The following is a 22,684-nucleotide window of genomic DNA, read 5'->3' as shown; positions in this document are numbered from 1 at the left end:
GTAGAAGGATGATACTTTCAAAATATGCAAAGTTTGGTTTGGGCAAATGATTAAAGCACTTGTCAAAAAACTATTCAAAATCGTACAAAAACGCTAATCCGCCGTCTTCGAATGCGTGAATGTGTGACCAAAAGTATTACCACCGTATTTGTTCTTTAAATCAATTTAATCGCAATGCTTGCAATACTTAGGCATAAATCGAAATAAATATGTTCACCTTTACTTGATTATGATGCCCTGACCGTTGCAATACGTTTCGTTCCTGTCATTTCTTCAATGGCTTTTCTGCGCTTGATTGTTTTGACGTGCGAAGCGGATGAAAATGGTCGATTTTCAACCCAATTTGTACCCTCTCAAGACCTCTGAATCGAGTCTAGACGTTAAATCGAAAATTTCGTTTTTCTCAGAAAAATAAAAATATTTGAAGAAAAAACAACATAACGTTTTTAGTTTTAATAAGGACTACCTACATGCAGAAGATGAGCGAAATCGCTGTTTTTTTAGCCTTGCCGCAAAAGACCTTTTTTTGTTTGATTTTTCTAGAAACTTTCTCTTAATGAATCTTCCACTCACCTTTACTTAATATGAAAAAGAAGTGCTTCTTAGTGAATCGTCTTAATGGGATTAATTAATCACTGATGTGTGAAGCAGACGAAAGTTAAAGATAAGATGTTCTACATGACACGAGCATGGGACAAAGAAAAATTCTGAGTCCCCGACGGGAATCGAACCCATGGCCTCCCAGATACCGGTTGGGCGCTCTAACCAACTGAGCTACGAGAGACTCGTTGTGAGCTGGGCCATATTACTAGGTTGATATGTGACACGCGTCCTGCATACTGCTAGGATCAGCAATGTCGAATTCATCAAGTTTTTGTTCTAAGGCTGGCATAAAATGCAAAAATAATGTACACCGTTAGCTTGAGTAAATTCCTGAAGTCCTTAGAAAAACGAAAAATAAATCATACACTTCTCTTGTTTTTAAAATGTCTTAGAAACAATTTTCTCAGTGCTTTTAATTTTTTTCTCTTAATTCCGGCCACAGGATACAGCGTGGAAGGCACGGTTTGAAAGTGATATAAGAGTCTTTTAACACAAAGTACTGCCAAATTATAAATTAATTTACCCATGCTGCCGGCAAATCTGGAAAAATTTGCTTTTTTGCCAGTAATGCTGCAAGTTTAAACATTTTGAGGAACCTATTCCCCTTTTTTGCACAAAATTTTTTATAATTACAAAACACACTTACATTACCTTTACAAAGATGAGGTGACGAGCAGGACGCGGTTACGGTCTTTAGTGATAAAGGAGTTCGTTTATTTGATATATGGTGTAGGACCACTATCGTACATTTTTAGAGACTACCTTTCTAAATCTGACGTTTACAAGGGCACGCGTCTCATTGACATGGTCAAAGAGGACACCCTGTCCTATGTTTTCTCCATAAACGGGCTGTTGTGCCGAGTTTGGTATTAGGGTACCCTATTGTCTGCAATTTATGAGGCACGCAGGGTGAGTTTCTAACGTGTTTGAAACTTTTGTAATAAGGAGTACTGATCTTCTCTCACTCTTTCATGGATGTGGCGTTCATGATATTTTCTAACCAAATGGATTATCTTGGAGAGTCAATACACTGTACAGAAAAAGATAGCGACTTGTACATTCAGTCAGTCATTCACCCATAATTATAAGCGCAAGAAAACCCTAAAAAAGATTTATAAAAACGCACAGAAAAGCTCTAAAACCTTCAGACCCAGCATGGACAATGTTGTTAGTAGTAAGAATTTCGCATGAACATGGCTTTATGTGTGCCCTAGTGGCTGTGTTAGGTTCGCAAGATATTCTGGTAAAATGTACAGCCGCCATCTTTTTCCGTAGGGTGGATAGCAGTGAGACAATGTTTTAAAAAGTTATTACCCACCACAAGTCTCTCATTTCCAATACCCTAGGAGATCACTACCACTTGGGGCTTATTGAAAATACATACCAGTACGTGCTCTATCAAAATGTCCTTGCTATTTACGATTGGAAGTTATCATGGTAAACACAAACAGTCAGAAATATTGCATAAATTTATTTCACCGACATAGTGTTACTTCATAACTATGATTTGTTTTGGCTTAACTTTTAGACAGGGTTGGAAATGTTTGTCAGTGTAGGCCATTGTTTTCACAGGCCAAAGGAACACAGTACAGCGCAAAATTTCTTCATTTAAACAGCATTAAAATTTGATTGCTGATTTCTTATTGAGGTTTACAGTACAGACACCAGGTTTACGGCATGCAGGGCAACAAATGTCAATTGTAAAATACTAGATACAATCACAGTTAGAGCTGTCGTTTAGTTAACTGACTGATTTTATTATATTATATGAAATTCAAGTTATTTTAAAATTTACTCAAGAACTTAGAATTTTACTGATTTTCATTTATCTTTTTCATTATTCATGTTTTTATTAATATTTTGTTTGATAAGTATTACTTGCTAGAGGCCTAACACGCTTCATAATACCGAGGGTAAATAAAGTTTTCATTCATTCACGATCTAGCCGACATGTTGCTGACATAGTTGGTGATCTCGTCCATTAGGGTAAGCATCTGGCCAGTAGTAAAACAAAGCCCATACATTCATTGTATCAAACCTTGAAAGCTGAAAGGAAAAGAAGAAAAAATACGTGGAATAAACCGGTTATTATTCCTCTTAGTGATAAAGCGACCTACTGTTGACACGGAAAACGAAGACCCTAATCTGGCACTACTTTGTTGCCATGTCAACGTCAATAAATTGACAAAACTGATCATGGCACTTTTGATAATTTTCAAAACGTTTTAAGGATTCGGAGCAACGTTATTTTTTCAGAAGTTTAAAGTGGCTCTGAGCCCCTAGACGTAAATAAATAAAGAAGAGAAAATTCCACCAAGTACGTTTTTCATCCGTACAGTTTTTTGCTTCACGATGTCAAACTATTGGGTGGCTGCATTTAATAAGGAAAATTGGGTGTCAAAGGTTAACGTGGAAACTAATTTTGACTTGATTTTGATTATTCGCTCTTAGAAAACTCAGGCTTGTAGTCTGTTTGGTATGAAATGATTATCACAAAGAATTACCCAGCTTAATGCCCTTTTTACATTGGCACGATGGATATAACATCTCAATATTTTAGATAACTAGTCACTGAACGCGATCTGGGAAATTTGCTTCGTGAATATAACAGACGAAACATTTAGTAAGCAAGCGAAAATCATTTTACAAGCAATAAAGAAGAAAAATGTACCTGCAAGTCGCGACAGTTTTTGTTTGTCATTCCCGGATTATCGCAGCTCAGGTTGTTATCAACAGGTATAACAATTTCATACGTGCCATACGGACTCCTACATTCCTCCTCTCCTAATAAGCTGTCTGTACATGCGCCTTGACTAGTAGGATGATTACACATTGGTTGTAGGCGGTCATCACTTGGAGTTACACAGTAGATGGAATTTCCTAGTTGAGTAAATAAAAAAAAGCAGAGGTAGTACAACCTGAGCATTATTTTAGACGTAATAAAATCTTCGACAAAATCTTCTTCGCAATAAAATCTTCTCCACGCCCTTTCAACTAAAGTTTTAAAACTCATTAATAATTCATCAAGTAAAAACAAAGAAAATCATAGCCGTGAAGAAGGTTTGGATACCCAGTCTTAATTAGCATAGATATTTACGATTTTATTTCTCCGTTCACTCAATAGTTTTTGTTTCGATTGAGAAGATATATCAAAAACACTCCGCTGTGCGTCGTATTTTCAACTCTCCATTCTTGGTGTTTGGATATCCCAATGAAATACTGCCTTTCGTGTTTGATATAAAATTATTACATCAAAAAGGCCATATACATTTTTCATTCAATGTTTTTTGTTAGTTTTACGTTCTTTGGTCTTTCTTGTGTTTTCGGATCTATTACCGGTATTTCACAGATTCATTTCCATGTTGTAATTAAGTAAATCTATTGCCTTGTATTTATATTACATTGACTAGCAATTGTATTGTAGTGGAAGATGTAGATCGTTTTTCAAACTTTAGACCATGTGTTTATATTGCAAGATTATCTCTTGCCTGCTATAACTTCATAAAATTTAATTAGTAGATTAGAAGTAAACATACTGTTTCCCTTCCTTTCTTCTTCCCTGCACTTCTTTGCATCGCTGATGGCAAATCGGCGGAATTTCATTTTTCTAAAAGAGCCCAAAGGCTGCCTGTATTCTTTTATGCTCCCGTCACCAGCTCTGAAGAACGAGGCGCTGAGATGGCGCACCAGAAAATGCACTGTATCAGGAACGCTCTCTGGTTGATCTACTTGGCCTTTGAACTCGATGTAAAGCTTAAGGCAAGTAGAAAATGTTTAGTTTAAGCTTTTTGAATGTCAAAATCTTGCTTATTACTAACTTATTTTTTTTTTTTTTTTTTTTTTTTTCCCCCCCCCCCCCCCTCCCCCCTTCCTTTTTTTTTTTCTTCCTTCCTTTCTTTCTTTCTTTCTTTCTTTCTTTCTTTCTTTCTTTCTTTCTTTCTTTCTTTCCCCCCCCCCCCCCCCTCTCCCCTCCTTCCTTCCTTCCTTCCTTCCTTCCTTCCTTCCTTCCTTTCTTACTTATTTTTTTTTTTTTTTTCTTACCTTATTATAGAATAAACAACATTAAAACGCGAAAAAACCAAAAATAACCAATTTAAAAAAGTTCTCATTTAAAGTCGAGGCATACTATCATTGTACAAAAAACTCGTGCTTTGAAAGAAGCTATAAGCCCAGTTGGATTAAAATCAGTGATAAGAAGTCTTACAAAAAGTCACTTTAAAAACCAGGTGAATTTGAGCATTCACGTGACCATCACATCAGAGTTTCAACGGCTTGATTTAAAGTTGTCTTAAAATTTCACTATATGGACTCTCTTTGCGATGGTCATTGATTTTGACAAATGCGTTTGAACTTAAGGGCTGGAGCTTAAAATTGAATTGAAGTGATTTGTTCAAACCTTTAATAGGCGGACATTAAAACAAGTTGTGCAGGTATCTTTGATGTTAAGGGTAAACCTTGAAGATCCCTCGTTTCTTAGTTCATTGAACATCTGCAAAATAAGAACGAAGCTAATTATTTTTCTCCTGAAATAGTACCTTGAAATGAAGAATTTTTTTGCTAAAATTATTTTAAACAGAAAAATTGCGACTATTCGACACTGTCAGGCGTTAAGCACGATCGAAGAAAACATATTTTGATGAGTAATCAACCCCTGTATTTTTCATAGGGCAAAATAAATCGCGAAGCGAAACAATTACTAAACTGTCCTCAACATCAAAATGGTTTGACGTATGTAACTACTTTCAAACTTACCTTGAATTTACGCTCGTGTTAATTAAGATATTAGAAGTAACGCGACTTTAATTAACGCGAATTTAAAAAAATAAGTTAATTACATAATGTGTCGTATTCATGGATCTTTGTGCCTTCAGATCGAACAGTTTTCGCGCTCCCTGGTAGTACTAGTCTTGACAATTGCAACCAGTGTTGTATGCATTGCATTATTTACCGTCTGGTGAGTTGTAGTGTTGAAGCTCCATCGCTGAATGGCAGTACTGTAATGATTTTGACTGAAGCACCTGACGGAATCTTCCTCAAGCGATTGGATGTCTCGCAGGACATTCGTCAGCTCAAGAATCCCATTCAGACGTCCGCCTTGTGCCCCCTCGCTTGCTACTCGTTGAAATTCTGGGAGGGGATCTTCTGTTTCCCAGAGAGTTCTGAATTTGAATGCTTTGTACAACTCGTACACTTCCTTCATGAAAGAACCTTCCATCTCCTGGTAGGTGCTGAGAAGGTGTTCAAGGAATTGAAGGCGTACTTCTTCTGTATCAGAAATACCTAATGGCATGAACTGTGTTAATACGTTAAAAGATGATGTACCTGAATACTAAAAGCCAAACTTTTAAAGTAACATTTTAATTGCAACCAACGTCAACTATTATTTGACCCGAAACTAGGAACTTTGGCTTTATAAGAGGGAATGGGTTTGAAAGAAAGCATCATGCAATGGGCAAGCCAGAGGGGCCTTCTCACTCGCAGAGGACAGGAAATCGGAGGAAAGAGGAGTAAACTGGTTACCAGCTTGCAAGTGGTGCTCAAGGACAGTATCTGTGAAGCGAATTTAAAAAAGGGCCTATCTGCGTTTAAAGTAAAGAAACTGAAGATTCGTAATGATTTATTGGTAGCCCCTGGATATAGGAACAAGTGGTTCCCTATAAATAGGCCATCAGATCATATACTATAGGTAGAAAAGTTGTTCGAACTGATAGATTAGAAAAATTCGTGCTTCTTCTTAACAGTCATAGTATCATAATCCTGGGTGTTTACCTATAATTTATAAATATAATAAAGAACTGCAATATCACACGACAACGATGAGTGGTGCCGGATCTGTTGAAGACCTGGATCAGTAACTAAGTTAAAACGGAAAATATGACGGCAAACTAATCCGACACTGCGGTCAAAAATAAACAAAGTGGATAAAAAGAAAAGATTTTTCAATATATTCTAGTTTTTTTCTTTTTATCTACTTTGTTTATTTTTGACCGCTTCCGTCGGATCAGTTTGCCGTCTATATATTTTCCGTTATAATTATTTTCCGTTATAATTTATAACAAATTCTCAATTTCGTCCTACAAGAATATATACTGAAGTCGGCCGTTTCATCCGCTTACGCCTGGCTCGAGTTCATGGAAAAAACGTTCGACTAACGTTTTGAGTTTTATATTTTAACCCTTTTTTGCTTACTTCTACTTCTTAAAAGCAAGAACAGTATTTCTCGGCCTTAAGTTGTCCTACCTTGTGGTTGCTTGGCACTTGCCAATGACTGCTGAGTTTCCTCCAGTAGGGGAATATCAAAGTTATAGCCTCCAATTTCATTATCCAGGTCTATTATTTTTCCTATCAGGTCAATACGTGACGCACCACTGATGAAGAACTGCTCGATGTACTGCTTTAGCTGTGCAACATCCTGCTCTCGAGAATTCACATCCAACAGGCAGACTAGCTGGGCTGTTAGACTTTCCTTGTTTATCTCAAGGTTGGCCTGTCGTGTTTAATGTCAACAGTATTAAAGGATTTTGATTTACTAATGAATTGTATGCGATGAAACCAGTCACTGCGATAATAAACAACTATCACCCCATTTTAATCTCGAGCTTATAATCTTATCGTTATATGTGCATCAAAGTGACCTTGTTTGGAAAACAGTGAAATAACACACCGTATCAAGCCCCTATCACAAGTTAAGTATCAGTTAAGCACGGTTTACACGTGCGACACAAACGCAAACGCAAAAAAACAAACCAAACAATGCAAACGCAAGCGAAGTTCACACGCAGAACGCAAACGCAGGGAACGTGAGATACGTAGGCCCAGTCTTTTTCTAAGACGGCGGACGAGTCACGCTTCACTTGCTTCTGTTTTGCGTTTGCGTTTGCGTTGGGCTAGTTCACACTTGTTTCTTCTTACGTTTGCGTCGCACGTGTGAGCCAAGACCTTTAAGGTTCGTCGTTAATAAAAATTAATGATTCTAGGATAAAACTGACTTTAAATAAGCTTGAATTGTACTTTTGTCTAGAAGTTGAACAAACGAAAATACCAATGAAACTTGTTTGAAACCATTTTGACTCCAAATTCAATACATTTTAAACTACAACATTTACCCTATTCTTGGTTTAAAATAAACTGAATATAAAAGAATCACCCAACAAACCTGCATCATTTCTGGAACGGAACCGATATCAACCTGATCAAAGTCCAAATCACTGGAGTCTTCAAGTGGATTATAACTACTTCCAAATGTCAACCACTTGTGCAGGTTGTTTAAGACTTCTTGAAGTGAACCGGTCGGACATGTGTTACTGGACAGGTTTGAAGATAGTTCTACAGCGGGACCAAGCGCTTCAAACACTTCCCCTGATGCAGCGCCGCTGACAAACCCGACTGTACCCTGCAGCACGGCAAGCAGGTCTTCAATGTTAAACTGGGATGCACTGATCACTTCGGCTATATCGTTTTCTATGTGCCTCACTATGTTGTCCATTTTGTCTTCCAGCTGAGCTATGGCCTGTAAAAATATGATATTCAGTTGAAGGGTAATTAAGCTAGTGAGTGTAGTTCGAAAAAAAAAAACTGTTGTGGGTTACTGACGTTTCGACAACCTAAGCGGAAGTCATCTTCAGAGTCAAGTGAGTAGTAGTTGTCAGTCGATGATGTTAGCGAAAAGAAGTATTGCCTCACGACCCTACTACCTCACACTAGTCTGACGATAATGTCTTCTAATGCCGTATCAGGTAAGCATACTTCGCAGCAAGAGGGCAAAAAAGGTGGGATATCATGACTATTAAAATCTAGCGGCTTTATTTTTCTAATTATATATAAAGCTATCTCGCTCACCCTGACATAGAGAGCTTTCTCGCTTTGTGCGATATTCCTTGCTTCTTCCAAGCGCTCCTTTTCAGCCTGAACTTGGATTTCAGCAACTGAAGACATCTGAGCAGCCAGCTGTATCAAAATGAACGAGGAAAGGAGGAAAAGACAGAGGTTCGTAAGGTAAAATCATAATAAAAAGGTACTTTTATTGTCTGCAATTTGTAAGTTGTGAATTGAAAGTTAAGGCTTTTTGTAATCTGTCAACTGCACCCCATTCAGACTATATTGTACTATTTCTCATCATGTATATTAAAAACGCAATTTGCACGAGCAGGTATATATTTCTGATTGTCCTGGTATAAGTGTAAAATTATTTGTGATACAAGAGCATCTAAAGCATCGGTAAATGGGAGGATTATATTCGTAGCTCCAAGAACACGACACACATGCAAAGGACGATAAAAAAATTGAAATCTGTTAAACATCTCAAAAAGATGACATCAGGTGTAACAGCAATTTCAGTGGAATAACCTTTTTACTTTGGAGAGGCTCAAAAAATTTCACGGTTTGTGACACAAGTTGAAAAACAAGTTTTAACTTGTTACACAGTCTTAGACACGATACAGTTTATTGAAAGCTGTGTGTCTACATTGAGTAAATCTTAAACTAACTTGTTGGACGTCTTCCTCAGCCTCTATCAGCTCCCTCATGTTATTGTAAGAATTTTCATAGTCTGTGGCGTATTCTCGGATATCTTCGGCTGTTGTTCTTAGCACTTCCCATTTAATACGTGGTGCAAAGAGTAAATTATTTCCAAACATGTCGAATCCTTCCTTTCCAACAAAGCCAAGTTTCCGGTTTGCATCTACAACAATGAAAAAGACTTAGTTTTCACTCATAGTTTTTCCGAAACATCTTGGTTGCAGTCGAGGGAACAAGAGATACTTTTGGTAAATGGTCGTACTCAGCACAGAGTATACTAATTGTAATTTTTTTGTTCACATGGAGCTACATGGCACTGAACAGCAAATAATACGCTTTGTTTACTAGGGGGGGGGGCCCCCCCATTTTTTAGTGCCCCCCCCAGAGTTTTTCGAAAAAAAACAGGTACGGCCCTGTTTATACTCGCACGTGTGCCAAATACTTCCCAGACCGTAAATGTGTAAGATCAAAAATTCATGGAGACATCCGTCCGCTCTACAAACAGGGAAACGAGTTGACGTCACCGCCTAATGACGTGAATACTTTGACAAGGTGTCCAGCACAACCAGCATGATCTTATCAATTATTCTTTTAAGACCCTGGTTGGTCGTCTGACGGAGATCTATACACGTGACTGGCTCCCTCTCTGCAGCCTGGCTCCCACTACCAGCCAAGCTATATTGGGTATTTACCAGGCGGAGACGAGATGCCGACACCAACAACAACAAAAATTTTTACACAGCTGCCTTCTTAAATAAGCAAACCTTTATGAATATCTTTGGCTTCTTCTCTACCAGCTGTGACCATCTTTAGGAATGTCAACAGTTTCCTAGCAGTTGTCAAATCATTCGCCCACAGCAGGTCCTCAGCATGCCGCTTCATAAGGCGAAGAAGTGCCACTGGATATGCTCCTTTAGTAGCAGCGTCCAAAGCTCTGGACTGTACTGATGCAGAGCTTACAGTTCCATGACTACCTGGAGTGTTAGGAGCTAGAAAGAAATAAGAACTGAAGTGAACATGTGATGATAAACGCCGTAACTGTAAATACGTTGGTTTATTTGCATTCACATGCACCGACATGGTTTCGACCAAATCGACGACTATCTTTACCATTAAAGGGACTGTATCACGGATTTTAGCTAAATTTAGGCATGGGAAATGACCACCAAATTCGTAAATTATAAAAAAATAACCCATTAAAATTAGTAAAGGAACACTTCAATAACACACCAGATGCAAAAGAAAGTACGGATAGCCAAAAGGGGCGAAGATTGAAACGGATTGCGATATGGTTTTTTGAAATATTACTGGGCTGAGAAGTTTCCAAAGTTAACCTTGTTTGCTTGTAACTTTAATTATAACGCCCGGGAGACACATTTGGTTGCAATGAAGCTTTGGTTTTGTCATTTAGATCCATAGAAGTAATTTATTTGCAGACATTAAGTTTCATAGCGAGTATTTGGCAACACTTAATAAAATAAACTTAACTCAGCCGTGACACGGTCTCTTTAAGCAAATGTAAAAACAATGTTAATACAGTATTCCTTTTTGAGCTCATTCTCGGCCGCTGTAATTTTTTTTTTGAGCTTTTACTTTGACGTCTACATTGGCGATCAAATACGGTCGAATTTCACCTTACAAACACCTACATAATACATACATTTAGTTCTGCTCCTTTGGAGTCTGGACTAAAGAGATTCGACTCTAATAAGCTCTTTGAATGATACGGTCACGTGACCTTGTTTATCGTAAAAATAGGTGGTAGTACAAAATGGTACCAGAAATGAAAAGAGCCTGATGAAATTAGATTGCCCATTTGACAGCGTATCTTTACTGGAAAAAAAATTATTTTTATCCCTTACTGTTTCCAGAGCGTCCTGGATTTCCTCGTTGTCCTCGTTGTGCGTTAGCAGTTTGTGTTACAAAGATGCATTTTGAACTTATTGCACCCGGATCCCAACGGTTGCTTCGACATCGAACACCTTTCCCACCAATGGTGCCAAGACCACCTACAACAGAAAGGAATCAACGAGAAGAAACGCATGTTTTAATAAATTTTACATGTAGGAGCCTATAAAGGTAATTAATTTTTAACTTGAAAGTAAAAGGCAAGCTTTCAGAGTTCAAAGTTGCGAAGTGTATTTCAGTCAGTCATCACCTGTTATTTACTTTTTATTATTTTCTGATAGTAAGAACCGTCAGACACAACAGAGTGGAAGGTTATAGTACTATTATCTTTTGTACCTTGTCCTCCATTTCCATTAGTTCCTGGTGGGGCACGAGATCCCCTGCACGATCTGAGCTCCACATTTCCGTCAACTTGATTCACGAGGACAGTTAAAGCTCCCGCGTCTCCACCGTTACCTAAGATTCAAAATATGTTTAAATGTTAATATGGTACTGGTCTTTCGTAGCTTAACAAACAAAAACCATCGGACAGATTCTTTCGACACTATAGAGTGATGATTTTGCACAGATGGTCTTAAAACACATGGCCTTGTAGACTCCAAAGTTGATAGACATTTACTCCTGTAAAAGCTGTCACGATTTCGCACTTCCAAAATGTTCAAAGTAATATCTATCTCTTATGAAAATTCACAATAGTTGATTACTGTGCCTACAGAAAGACATCACAGAGGTGACCACAAGCCCAAATTAACGTGTAATCTTGGTTTTCACGTGACGTCATCAAAATTCCAAAATCCAAACTCGCAAGACCCCTGAGTTTTTATCCTTCACTGGCTATTAGACGTCCTTCAAAGTAATATATATTTTCTTGAAGGCTTTGAGCTCGATAGCGTTCGCCATCTTTAAGATACGTAGAGCATTTTGAATTTCGGAGTTTCACGCCACACGACATCATGATGGCGTCCAGAAGGCTGTCACGTATGCTTAAAAATATGCCTCAATTTTGAATCAATCTAAGCAGTTGAGGTTTTGCGAGAAGTGTTTTTTGTGAATGTTAACTTGTTTATGAGGGTGAACTGACCTCTTTTTGTAGCAGAAGTGGACTCCGGATGTTTCATTGATTTCCGGCCGCCATGTTGGTGCCCAAAAGCTTGGGCACCAACACGTCGTTTCCAAACTGTGCTCTTTTTAAAAATTTGTGTGGAATTTTTTGACGGATAACTGGCGTACTGAATACTGTACTATACAGTCCTAAGACTTTTGATTTTTTTGGCTCAATAGTTTTAGATTTATTTTTTTTTGCCGCGTGACAGTGAAAACCACCTATAAGACTCAAGTATGGACTACACTATGAATCGAACTTAAAAATCTAGACTAATTTTTTCAAGATACTTCATCCGTGACTCACATTCCTAAGGAGGTAGCGGGATATTTTTACCTAAAATTTTCAAGAAGGTGGCATGCAATAATATTCAACTTCTCACCTCCTGTGCCAGAATTTCCACCATTGTAGCCAGGACGACCTTTCACCCCCTTTTGTCCACGAACACTGACGCATCTGAAGGCGCTTTGTTTTCCGCATTCACGCGACGTTTTGTCAGGTTCCTTTAGTATCCAACAAATGACCATAAATTAAGTTAGTGGAACGTTTTTGTCGATCGCAATGGGTAATTAGGAGTTTTTTTATTTTATTCAACCTGAGGAACAGGGGTGCTGACCATTTGTTGGAAGGAACCAGTTAGGATGACCATTGAATCCAACGGAATAACAGTATAGGTTTTTCAAATCAGCAAACCAACCTGCGCGCAAGAGATGGCGCTTACCATTTGTTATTCAGTTTCTTGTTGCTGTTATCGTGGTTTTTATTTCGTTGATAGAAAACTGGAACTGGAACTGGGAGACTAGAACTGGGAGACTGTAAGGAAAATACCAGTCGGTTCGTTCTCGGAATCGCAGGACAACCTCTGGAGCAGTTGTCCACTAGTTTTAGCCGGAATTCCCGGAAAATTAACCTTTCCGTTTGCAATCCAACCAAATTCGGTTTTCGTGGCCAAATAATAAGCACCCCAGTTTTTCAGTTGGTGTACTGACTAACAAATAACTGATGCCAGGCGGTAAAAAGATGTGTGTAGAATAGATAATGTAAAATACCGCCATCCCCGTCCCATCAGAAAATAAGTCTACAAACTGCAGAAGACACTCTTCTTAGTCGCTCAACTGTATTTTTTACAAAACATTATTCACCCTATTATTGTTGTCCAATCCTGGCTGTCCATTCCCGCCATTCTGTCCTCTCAGGCCGTTGCCACCACTCGTTATGATTCTGAGAGCACCTTGTATTTCGTCAGCAAATATTTCCACTAAGTGTCACCAAAACAACAAAAAAAAAAACATCCTTAATTGTTTTGCGTACATTTTCTCAAATTCTTGTTTCAGTTTCTTCATTTTACTGCATCCTCAGTTGAAATTGTTGGGTATAATTGAGCGAATTAATAAAACGAACACTTTTGGCGATAAAACAGTTGACCGCTCTGGCGGGGGGGGGAAGGGGGGTGGGGTGGAGGGGAGGGTTGGGAATGCCACATACAAGCCAGAACAGGTTCTTGAAAGAAAGGCAGATAACCTTATACTTTTAGTATACTCGAAAAGAATTGGCATAATTATCCTCAAGCATCTCAAGCACGTATATTCCGTTGCCTTGTCCAAGAGTGAAAGAACGGTTGCCAGCTGATATCTCTTTCCTTTATTTCGCTACAAAATTGCTTTCAAATTTCGCAGTCAACGGCAGGCCTCTATTTAATTTAACGGCACAGCTAAAACCTAACCGCCAGTGCAATGACTTTTGACTTAGCTTCCAGAAACGTCATCATCATAACCTTTATTTACACACGATAGGGCTTAAAGCACAATGCTTGTGGGGTCGTGTATTATACTAAATACTAATAAACTAATATATTTTTAAATTACTACTAAATACTTATATACTAAATTGGATCGTAACTAATATAAAAATAATTAATTACATAAAATTAATAACATTTAAAGTCATTGTAATGCCTAGGGAGTGACTGAACCGACTGAGCATTGAAATTAAGCTCCTTAATGTAATTGTCATTTTTGTCTCGTGACGTCATGACGTTGTCATGACGACACGAGATATATCTACAGGGGGAGAGGTGCATTCCATGCGTGTTTGCTTTCTGAGGCCGCCGAATTTTCCCGCCATGTCAACATTTTTCCCGCCATGTCAACATTTGCTTTGTGATCTGAGGCCGCCGGAATTTCATATCAAAGAACAGATAATGTTTCTTTACAAAGGTCGCAACTAACCCGCTGGTTTATCAAACTGTAGGTTAGGAGTATTTATTGTAAAGGGCTTTTTGTGTAAAAATATAGGCACGCTTTACTGTTCGTAAAATTTATTTCTTTTTTTGCGTTTATTGCTGTAGTACTACTTCAAAAAAAACTGGTAGATCCCGTGGACATTATTTTCCTTGCGTGTCTTCAATCGAGTATTACCCTAAAACGTGTGGGAATTCAACAGTCACGAAGACACACGCAAATCAATCTCGCTGTAAGAAAGAAAAACTTAACACCCAAATTGCAAAGTGAACGTCACGACTCTCTCTTAGAGAGAGATAACGCTCTATTTAGAGATCCTTTCGGCTTGCTAAAAGGCATTACCTCTAAATTGTCGAGTCCATTTGCTTTTGATAAAATCAATGTCTCACCCGGTTCTTGTTTACAATACATATGTTTTGGTTAATTAAATTTACGGACCCTATAAAAATATTTTAAGGGTTACATGTCACGGGTTGGACTTGAGCAGATAATTTGCGAAATCAATTAAATTATCAGAGCATTTTAACATTTCTTCTTATTCCAATATTAGGATGTCTTTTTATATTCTTTTTAATTTTTTAATTTGTACACGGCCCACAACTTTTAGCTTTAAACTTTTTACCGTGTTTAAATAAATTGTTTTTTATTGTATTGTATTGTATTCTTTTTCTGCTGTTTCGGAGTCCTTAACTTTCAACGGCTACATGCTGGAATGTACTTTGAATTGAACTCAAGCCTACTTCGGCTGCTTGGAAAAATCGCTTTTGATAAGGTGTCGAAAAAAGTCGCTGACAATTATAAGTACAAACATTATCCGCCTGACAGAAATAGCAACGATCAATTAGTATGATATGAATCAAGATGGACGCTTAATTACCGTGATAGTGATCGGAATGGATACCATTAAGGCATCGATTTCAAAACTTTGTTTTTAAGCATGTAATTGTTGTGTAAAAAAACGGCTTTTGTAAAAAGCTGCTTTTTTACATAAAAAAAGCAGCTTTTTTACAAAATAAAATTGTAAAAAAGCAGTTTTTTAACAAGAATATATATTTGTAAAAAGCCTCCTTTTTTATGTAAAAAAGCAGCTTTATTACAATTATATAATTGTAAAAAAGTAGCTTTTTTACAAATATATCATTGTAAAAATGCTGCTTTTTTACAAGAATATATATTTGTAAAAAAGCTGCTTTCTTACGTAAAAAAGCAGCTTTTTTACAGTTATATAGTTGTAAAAAAGCTGCTTTTTTACAGTTATATAGTTGTAAAAAAGCAGCTTTTTTACAGTTATATAGTTGTAAAAAAGCTGCTTTTTTACAAGAAATATCTTTGTAAAAAAGCTGCTTTTTACAGAAAAACGATGTGATAATACCTCTAGAGAATTTGAGTGGAGAATTAGGGTAGGCAAAAACCATATACTAAACACACTGTCTTAAAGCCTCAGTCGACTGAGTCACAACATTAATATCATGCGCAACGTGTAGCATTTCTAGATCTTTCAGTTGCCTTGTTGCTACACTTTTTGAAGTGTGCGTGATGAGCGATCTTGCATGCCCGGTACATCAAGCCTGTTTCATTTCGATCGACAAGATATTGATTTCTGTTCGCAAAATAACAAGCGACTGAAACAGGCTTATCTGTTTCGACGTGTGATGTTTACGCAAGGGTCATGCAGAGGTCACGAAAAAATATTTGGTGATTAAGGATATTCACTTCTTAAAATACCTCTATTTAAAATACATTCATACGAATCTCGTGCTTCGGTGATGCAAAAATTAAGAACGGAAGCGGTTTATTATTTGAAGCCAGCTGCTTCATCAAAACTAAACATCATCTTTCCGATCCGGCGGCCTTCGGTCGGCGAGTTGAAATTTTAATTTGTTTAAAACAAGAAACGTCTGCTTTTAGGCTAAGAGTTAGAGTATAATACGAAGAACTTGCTCCAGTGTTTATCCATTTATATTTATTTGAAAAAACGAAAAAAACGCAGTTTTAATTAGTCTTTGCTGAGCTGCATGTATAGCAGACAGACCTTTTCCTTACAAACCTAATTTTGTAAGGAAACCGGCCCTACACATTTTCACACATTAAAATACAGAATGACACTGCCAAATAGTTCTAGTAAGAGCCTTTAAAGTGCACTGCCACAGAAAGATTCAGAACACTTGCTTTAATTGAAAGAAAGCTACAGCCTTCGAATCATTTTTTTACAAATATATAAGTGTAAAAATGCAGCTTTTTTACAAAATATATTATTGTAAAAAAACAGCTTTTTTACAATACCGTTTTTTTACGCCACATAATCTTATATATATAGATATTTAGTTGGATTTTGAGCCTTTCGCGTGAGAACCTTTTGTAGTTGGAATAAACCTTTGTTTTTATCTTTAACTGTGAAATCGTGAAGTTCAGCGCAAGCATTCACGACAAAGGTTTCTGAACTGACAAGTGAATCAAGAGTTTCGTATATCGTGTTGTGAATGTCACAACTTTTATCGAGCGACAAAAGTAGCTTTAGTTTTAGTTCACATTTTAGGGGTGAGGAGTCTAAATTTTTCTTTATGTTAGATGCACGCTTTTGAATTTTCGTATCTTTACAAGCAATAAATAGACGTGAAAAGCGGTCTATTTTCAATAAATTAAACTCTGAAAAGGTACGAGACACTAAGCCCAGAGGGCTTTTGATTCACTTTTCGATAGAAAACAAAAATTGGGATCCTGTATTATACGACGAAACAACATTCCATAGGATGGCCCCCCTATGTCCAATTGAATTGGAGAAAGGAGAAAAGGAACCGAAAACCGGTAGAATAATTGAAGTCTTTTTGTTTAGATTACTGAAGGTAGATTGCTGTAGCTGCAACAATTTTCTTCATCCTTGAGGAATATAAAGCCAGTTTCTTGTGATAATCATCAGGTCCCCTCAATCTCTCCCAAAGTCCAAACGTGATTCATCAGCTATATATTTTTTAATGAATGTTAGGCTGTGTAAACGCAACTGATATTTACTGTATAACGTCTACCTCTGAAACCTATGTTTTTACCTGTTGGTCCGTTAAATCCATGTTTACCATTTTCTCCAGTACTACCAGTTGTTACTCGGTTTCTGTAGACCCTGTCACTCCAGGTTGGTGCAGACATATCAAGCTCACTTCCAGATCCTCCAATTATTACACGCGTAAACATTCTCAATGTTCTAATGCCAAATAATTGAACAGGACCCTGAAAGACGAAAAAAATTCCCCTAACAGCTTGCAGATGGTGAGTTAATTGTTATTGTTTTCGGTTGTACAAACCTGTATATAGACAGTGTCCGCTTCCACTTCAACGGAGACTTCTGGCGGGGCAGCAAGCCTTGATGAATCGAAGTTTACGCCTTTGCCTTCTAGTTGTTCCTTTAAATAGTTCATATGAACCGTTCGGCCAAAGACTCGGTAACGACCTGAAAAAATTGGAACATCACTGGTTTTTAAATTTAATATTAATTTATGTCAACTTCCATTAACAATGCACGCAAATCCAACAGAAAATAATCCTATTTCGTCAGCCTTTTCAACCTGACTGAAGTCGTAAAGTGAATAACATCGTGTTTAATTCTTGGAATCTTGGTGGAGGAAACATTTTTACTAAAACTTCCAAAAACCTAAACGACAGCTTATATCTCTTGTATCCGATTCAAGTAGCTTACCGAGGCTTATCGACTTGACCTTTACCATAACACGCAAATGAGACTTTATTTGAAGCTGTGTAAACTAATACTTCAACGTTTGTGTACTGATTTATATTACTTCAAACTTGGGTGTAAACATGTTTGGCTGGTGTGAAAGATGGACGCATTAGACTCCATTTGACGGCAATGGAAGGAAACTAAAGTTGTCTACCAAAAAGTGTTTGGAAGAAAGTTATACGCAACTTTTGCACGAGATAAATAAAGTTCTAGGCAGTTTGTTTATAGCCAATCGAATAATAAAATAACATCGAAAGTGTATAACAAAACTTGTGACCGGTTCTTGACACTTATAGTTTCCTTCAGTTTCTAACCTGGTTGAGCTTGAAGAACAGAAGGGGTCTCGACCCAGTTTCTCTCCGGTATTGTGGTACTTCCACTGTAGGAAGTACTTCCTAGCCGGGCCGTTGCACATCCACCGCTGACTACAGCATTCACGTCTGGGATAAAAAGAAAAACCACTTTGTATTGAAACAATTTATGTTTATTTTCGATTTATTTTTTTTTTTTTCTTTTTTTTATTGTTTGGTATTTTTTGACGTTGACAGTAAAACACTATGACAGGTAAGTGTCTTTTTCTTGGGAAAGACACTTCACTCTCATAGTGCCCCTGTTCACCATGGTGTATAAATGGGTTCCGGCGAATTTAATGCTGGGGTAACCCTGCGATGGACTAGCATCCCATTCGGGGGGAGTAGAAATTAAATAGTCTAGTCGCTTCACGCTACTGAAACCAAGATAAGCTCCGGCATGATGAGCCATTAGGCTTGTAGACAGACGTCACCTTTACCATTTTTGGACGATGAACTGTGTATTTTGGGAGAGATGGTCAGGTTTTCCCAGCATGGAGCAGTTGGGAATATTGTTGATCCACCTGGATGGGATGCTAATCCATCGCCGGTCACACCTGCATTTTGACAGGTGGCCCTAAAAGTTTACCGGTACTAACTATTCTACTCTTCAGTGGAGAGGATCAATGTATGAGTAACTGTCTTGCCCAAGAACACAATGACATGACCTCACCAAATTAAACTCGAATTGCTCGTTCTGGCAAAGTCTAGCATGCTAACCATTAGGTCACAGCGTTTCCCACGATTGAAGTAAAGAGATGTCCAAATGTTTCACCCGTTTCTTGTTTTTGAGTCACCCAGAAACTTGGGTAGACATTGTATAAATCTAGACATTAATACCCAGCACCAGCAACTTTTAGACGAACTCGAGTTTAGTATAAAACACGACACAATGCAAGGGAGACCATGTTAGGAAAAGTTTTCTCATACGGCTGTAATCATTTTTTTTGTAGCACATCTATGAAACAGACACTGCGAAATCAGACTGATTGCATGAGTTGTTTTGCCCTGCACATGACTGATTACATTTATATTTTCTTGACCCTGGTACAGTTTCCAAAAAAAATCCCTGGACAATTTTATCCCCCTGATGTACCGCCGTGGAAATATAGCTCATGAGTGTATGTATGAACTTCCAATACGTGAATACGTGTTCTGTGTGTGAAAAAAAAGTGTTAATGTTACTTCCGCAGTCGATTTGGCTGATTTTAGCCATTTTTTTTTTTTTTTTTTTTTTAATATTTTTTGTTTGCTTGTTCATATTTTACTCCTTGTGTTTTTGTCACCCGTTTCCTGAGGTCAAGAGACACCCTAGAGGATTTTTCAGAGTCTCAAAGGGGGTTTAGGGCTCCAGGGCTCTGGGCTAAAAAATGCAGGGCTCAAGGGCTCCAAGACAAAAATTTCAGGGCTCCAGGGCTCCATATCATCTCCATTCGTGCTCCGGGCTCCACTATGGTCTACAATCTTTAGATATAAAAATTATTTTGCAACGCTAAATCAAGTCCGCAAATAAAACGTCCGCAATTCCGACCAGTTTTTTAAACCCAAGAAGACGGTTATCATGTCTCCAACTATTTAAAGGTGGATTGAATATTTAACTTGAATATCACTAAGGTCAATAATAACAAAGTTTAACAAAATGCAGTCATAAAACAAGAAAAAATGCAATTTGGGATCGCAAATGATCAAATTTCAAAACGCTGGGCTTTGGGCTCCGCTAAAAATTTCTTTGGGCTCCATGCTCCACAGCCAAAAAAAGATCAGGGCTCCAGTCAGTAAATTGATCGGGCTCCGGGCTCCAAAGCAGAAATTTCATGGCTCCGGGGCTCCAGGAACCCCCCCTTTGAGACCCTGATTTTTACCTGCCCTACGGAGGCTTTCATCGAACCTGGCCGGGCGAACTTCAAGGTTTTATATAACCTGCGATCAGACGTTATTTTTCTCGTGGCGGAGGGTCAACGGAAAAATGAACGCCTGATAAAATTACTTGTCGAGTCGTCTGTAAAAAGTCCAGAATCTGGACTCTTTTCTGATTGGTTGGAAAACAAAAAGGCAACATTAGAACTCTATCCTGATTGGCTTACTGAGTTTAAGTCTAATTTCCGGTCCAAAAATATCGCACGTAGATGATTGTTATCATGACGGGTGTCGAGCGGAATGAAGTAGAGAGCGAGTTCTTCTAGCTTTTAAAAAATCTTTCAAGAGTTTTGTTCACAAAACATTTAAAGACGAACAAAGGGAGTGTATTCGACGAATAGTTTGTGCAAAAAAAAGATGTTTTGGCGGTGCTTCCGACGGGATTCGGCAAGAGCGTGATCTATCACCAATGGTGTCGAAGATTATTACATCACACCACCAAAGACGCCAGACGATCGTGCCAGTGAGCCTCACACCAAATCAGCCTTTGCTGAAAACAAATTTTTAAAAACCATCCGATACATGTAGGCTCGTTCAAAACGGGTAATTCAAACACATGTGTGTAAGAGTAAAAATATAATCGGAAGGCGCTAATCATGCACGCTTAATTATCTGATGGCATCGCCGACATTCTCGACGACGTTGACAGATACTTTAATTAGGGGGCGGCAGACGACTTGACTAATTGTAGTTTCCTTTTTTTCTCCTTCCCTCCGCCGCGAAAAAAAGAAAGCCTGATCGCAGGTTAGGTTTTATCAGAACTGCTGCAGAGGAGTGTTTGTAACGTCTTGGATAAAAGTCGTATATTAGGTAACAATACTAACCTGACATCAGAACCTCTTTGGTCTCTTTTGCCTTCCTGCTCTTTCCATCCCTTTGACCTGTAGTTTGTAATCATAAAAGAAAAAATAGTTGTTGTAAGCTATACAGCTAGATACGTTTGTAAGGTCTTCATTTAATTTTCTAAATATGAAATTGAATATCTAAACTTTGATTTTATAACCATTTAAAGCAAGTAGTAACTCGCCATGAATTTTGCTGACTTCAAGAAGAAGTAAAATAAGAAGGCAAAGACACTTCCTCTCCATAGTTTTGCTTCAGCTTATGGAACTGTTTTTTAGTCAATTATAAACACTTTCATAGCTTTTAGACATATAAATTATTAAGGACCCTAAAGAAAGCAGGGTTCTTTACGGGGAAGCTAATGATGACAGAAGACAAATGCGGGTAGAGCCGGGAGAAATGTTTATATGATATTTAAATGTTATATATGCATGACTGAGCGGCAATCTTGAATGTCCATTAACACTGAGAACCTAAGGCAAGGCATGAATGGACAACGGGTACGTAACTCATTTGTCCATGGATGCCAGACATTTCTCTCAATTATTTATCTCGTGAAGTGGATAGTTTGTAAACGCGACAACAATTAAATAAAGTTGAAGTTTGTCGCAAATGTGTCATGATCCTCACATGTTTGTGATATATCTGGATTAAGTTCCGTTGCATCTGTCAAATATTCAGGATGTATTTAATCCATTTTATCTTGGTGCTTTCTATTGTACTGACTTTTCAGCTTAGCGCAGTGCAAGGTAAGTCAAATATATATTTTACTTCTCGTGTTTACTTAACGAAATGCAATACAGGTTTTTTTTTAACTCACAATAACCCGATGTTTATACGAGGTTAATTCTGTTTAAAAACTGTGTGTAAATATATTTTTTTGTGTTCCCTTAGCTCAAGCCCAAATGCGCAATGAAGGAAACAAAACCGTGATACCAAAAAGTCGCAAGTCTTCGTTGTCAGGTCTTTATACTTTGATTTATTGCCCAGTCAGACAATGAAATTTCAATGATGTTATCAAATACCTCTAAGTTGTCTTTTTAGCTAGAAATTCCTTATAATTACGACGTACGATATCATTGACTAGAAAATTAAACTGCTACCTTATTCGTACAAATATAATTTTCACAGGACTTAAATTTGCAAAGAATAAATCAAAATTAAAAACTTGCTGCAAGATTCTCTTATGAAACTTAGCATCCGTAACATTTTTAGCCATGTTTACGTTCTCTTTCAACCAAATATGCACCAAAGGAAAATTATTTTTCACATGGCTCGTTTTCCTTTGTTCTTCCAGGCTGATTATATTGAATAAACCCCGTTAATTAGCGTCTGAAAAGCTGGGGGCGGCTTTGATTGTTACAGGGGAGAGCGGGGCTGATATCTAATATTCCCCTAGGGGATTATTAAAGTTGATAATCCCCTAAGGAAATATTACGATATTATTCCCCTCGTAGCAAAGCCACAAGCCTCGCAT

The 22,684-nt window shown here is 37.8% G+C and overlaps 1 protein-coding gene across 1 annotated transcript; it reads right to left on the bottom strand.

Moving 5' to 3' along the window:
* Nucleotides 1-2,246: 2,246 nt before the first annotated feature.
* On the bottom strand, nt 2,247-21,521 carry LOC144630197 (uncharacterized). The gene is made up of 19 exons (XM_078488520.1): nt 21,392-21,521; nt 21,189-21,245; nt 18,412-18,537; nt 17,667-17,812; nt 17,415-17,592; nt 13,273-13,388; nt 12,513-12,633; nt 11,365-11,484; nt 10,983-11,129; nt 9,885-10,109; nt 9,090-9,283; nt 8,443-8,550; nt 7,760-8,113; nt 6,844-7,090; nt 5,552-5,883; nt 5,000-5,092; nt 4,140-4,356; nt 3,275-3,483; nt 2,247-2,649 (listed from the first exon to the last, which is right to left on the bottom strand). The coding sequence occupies exons 1-19, from the start codon at nt 21,450-21,452 to the stop codon at nt 2,545-2,547; spliced, it is 3,156 nt and encodes a 1,051-aa protein (XP_078344646.1). The 5' UTR covers nt 21,453-21,521; the 3' UTR covers nt 2,247-2,544.
* Between the last annotated feature and the right edge of the window lie 1,163 nt (nt 21,522-22,684).

The sequence above is a fragment of the Oculina patagonica genome, chromosome 11 (genome assembly GCF_052425735.1).
Source record: "Oculina patagonica isolate OP01 chromosome 11, crgOcupat, whole genome shotgun sequence".
NCBI classification, from domain to species: Eukaryota; Metazoa; Cnidaria; class Anthozoa; order Scleractinia; family Oculinidae; genus Oculina; species Oculina patagonica.
This window is presented reverse-complemented; position numbering and strand designations above follow the sequence as displayed.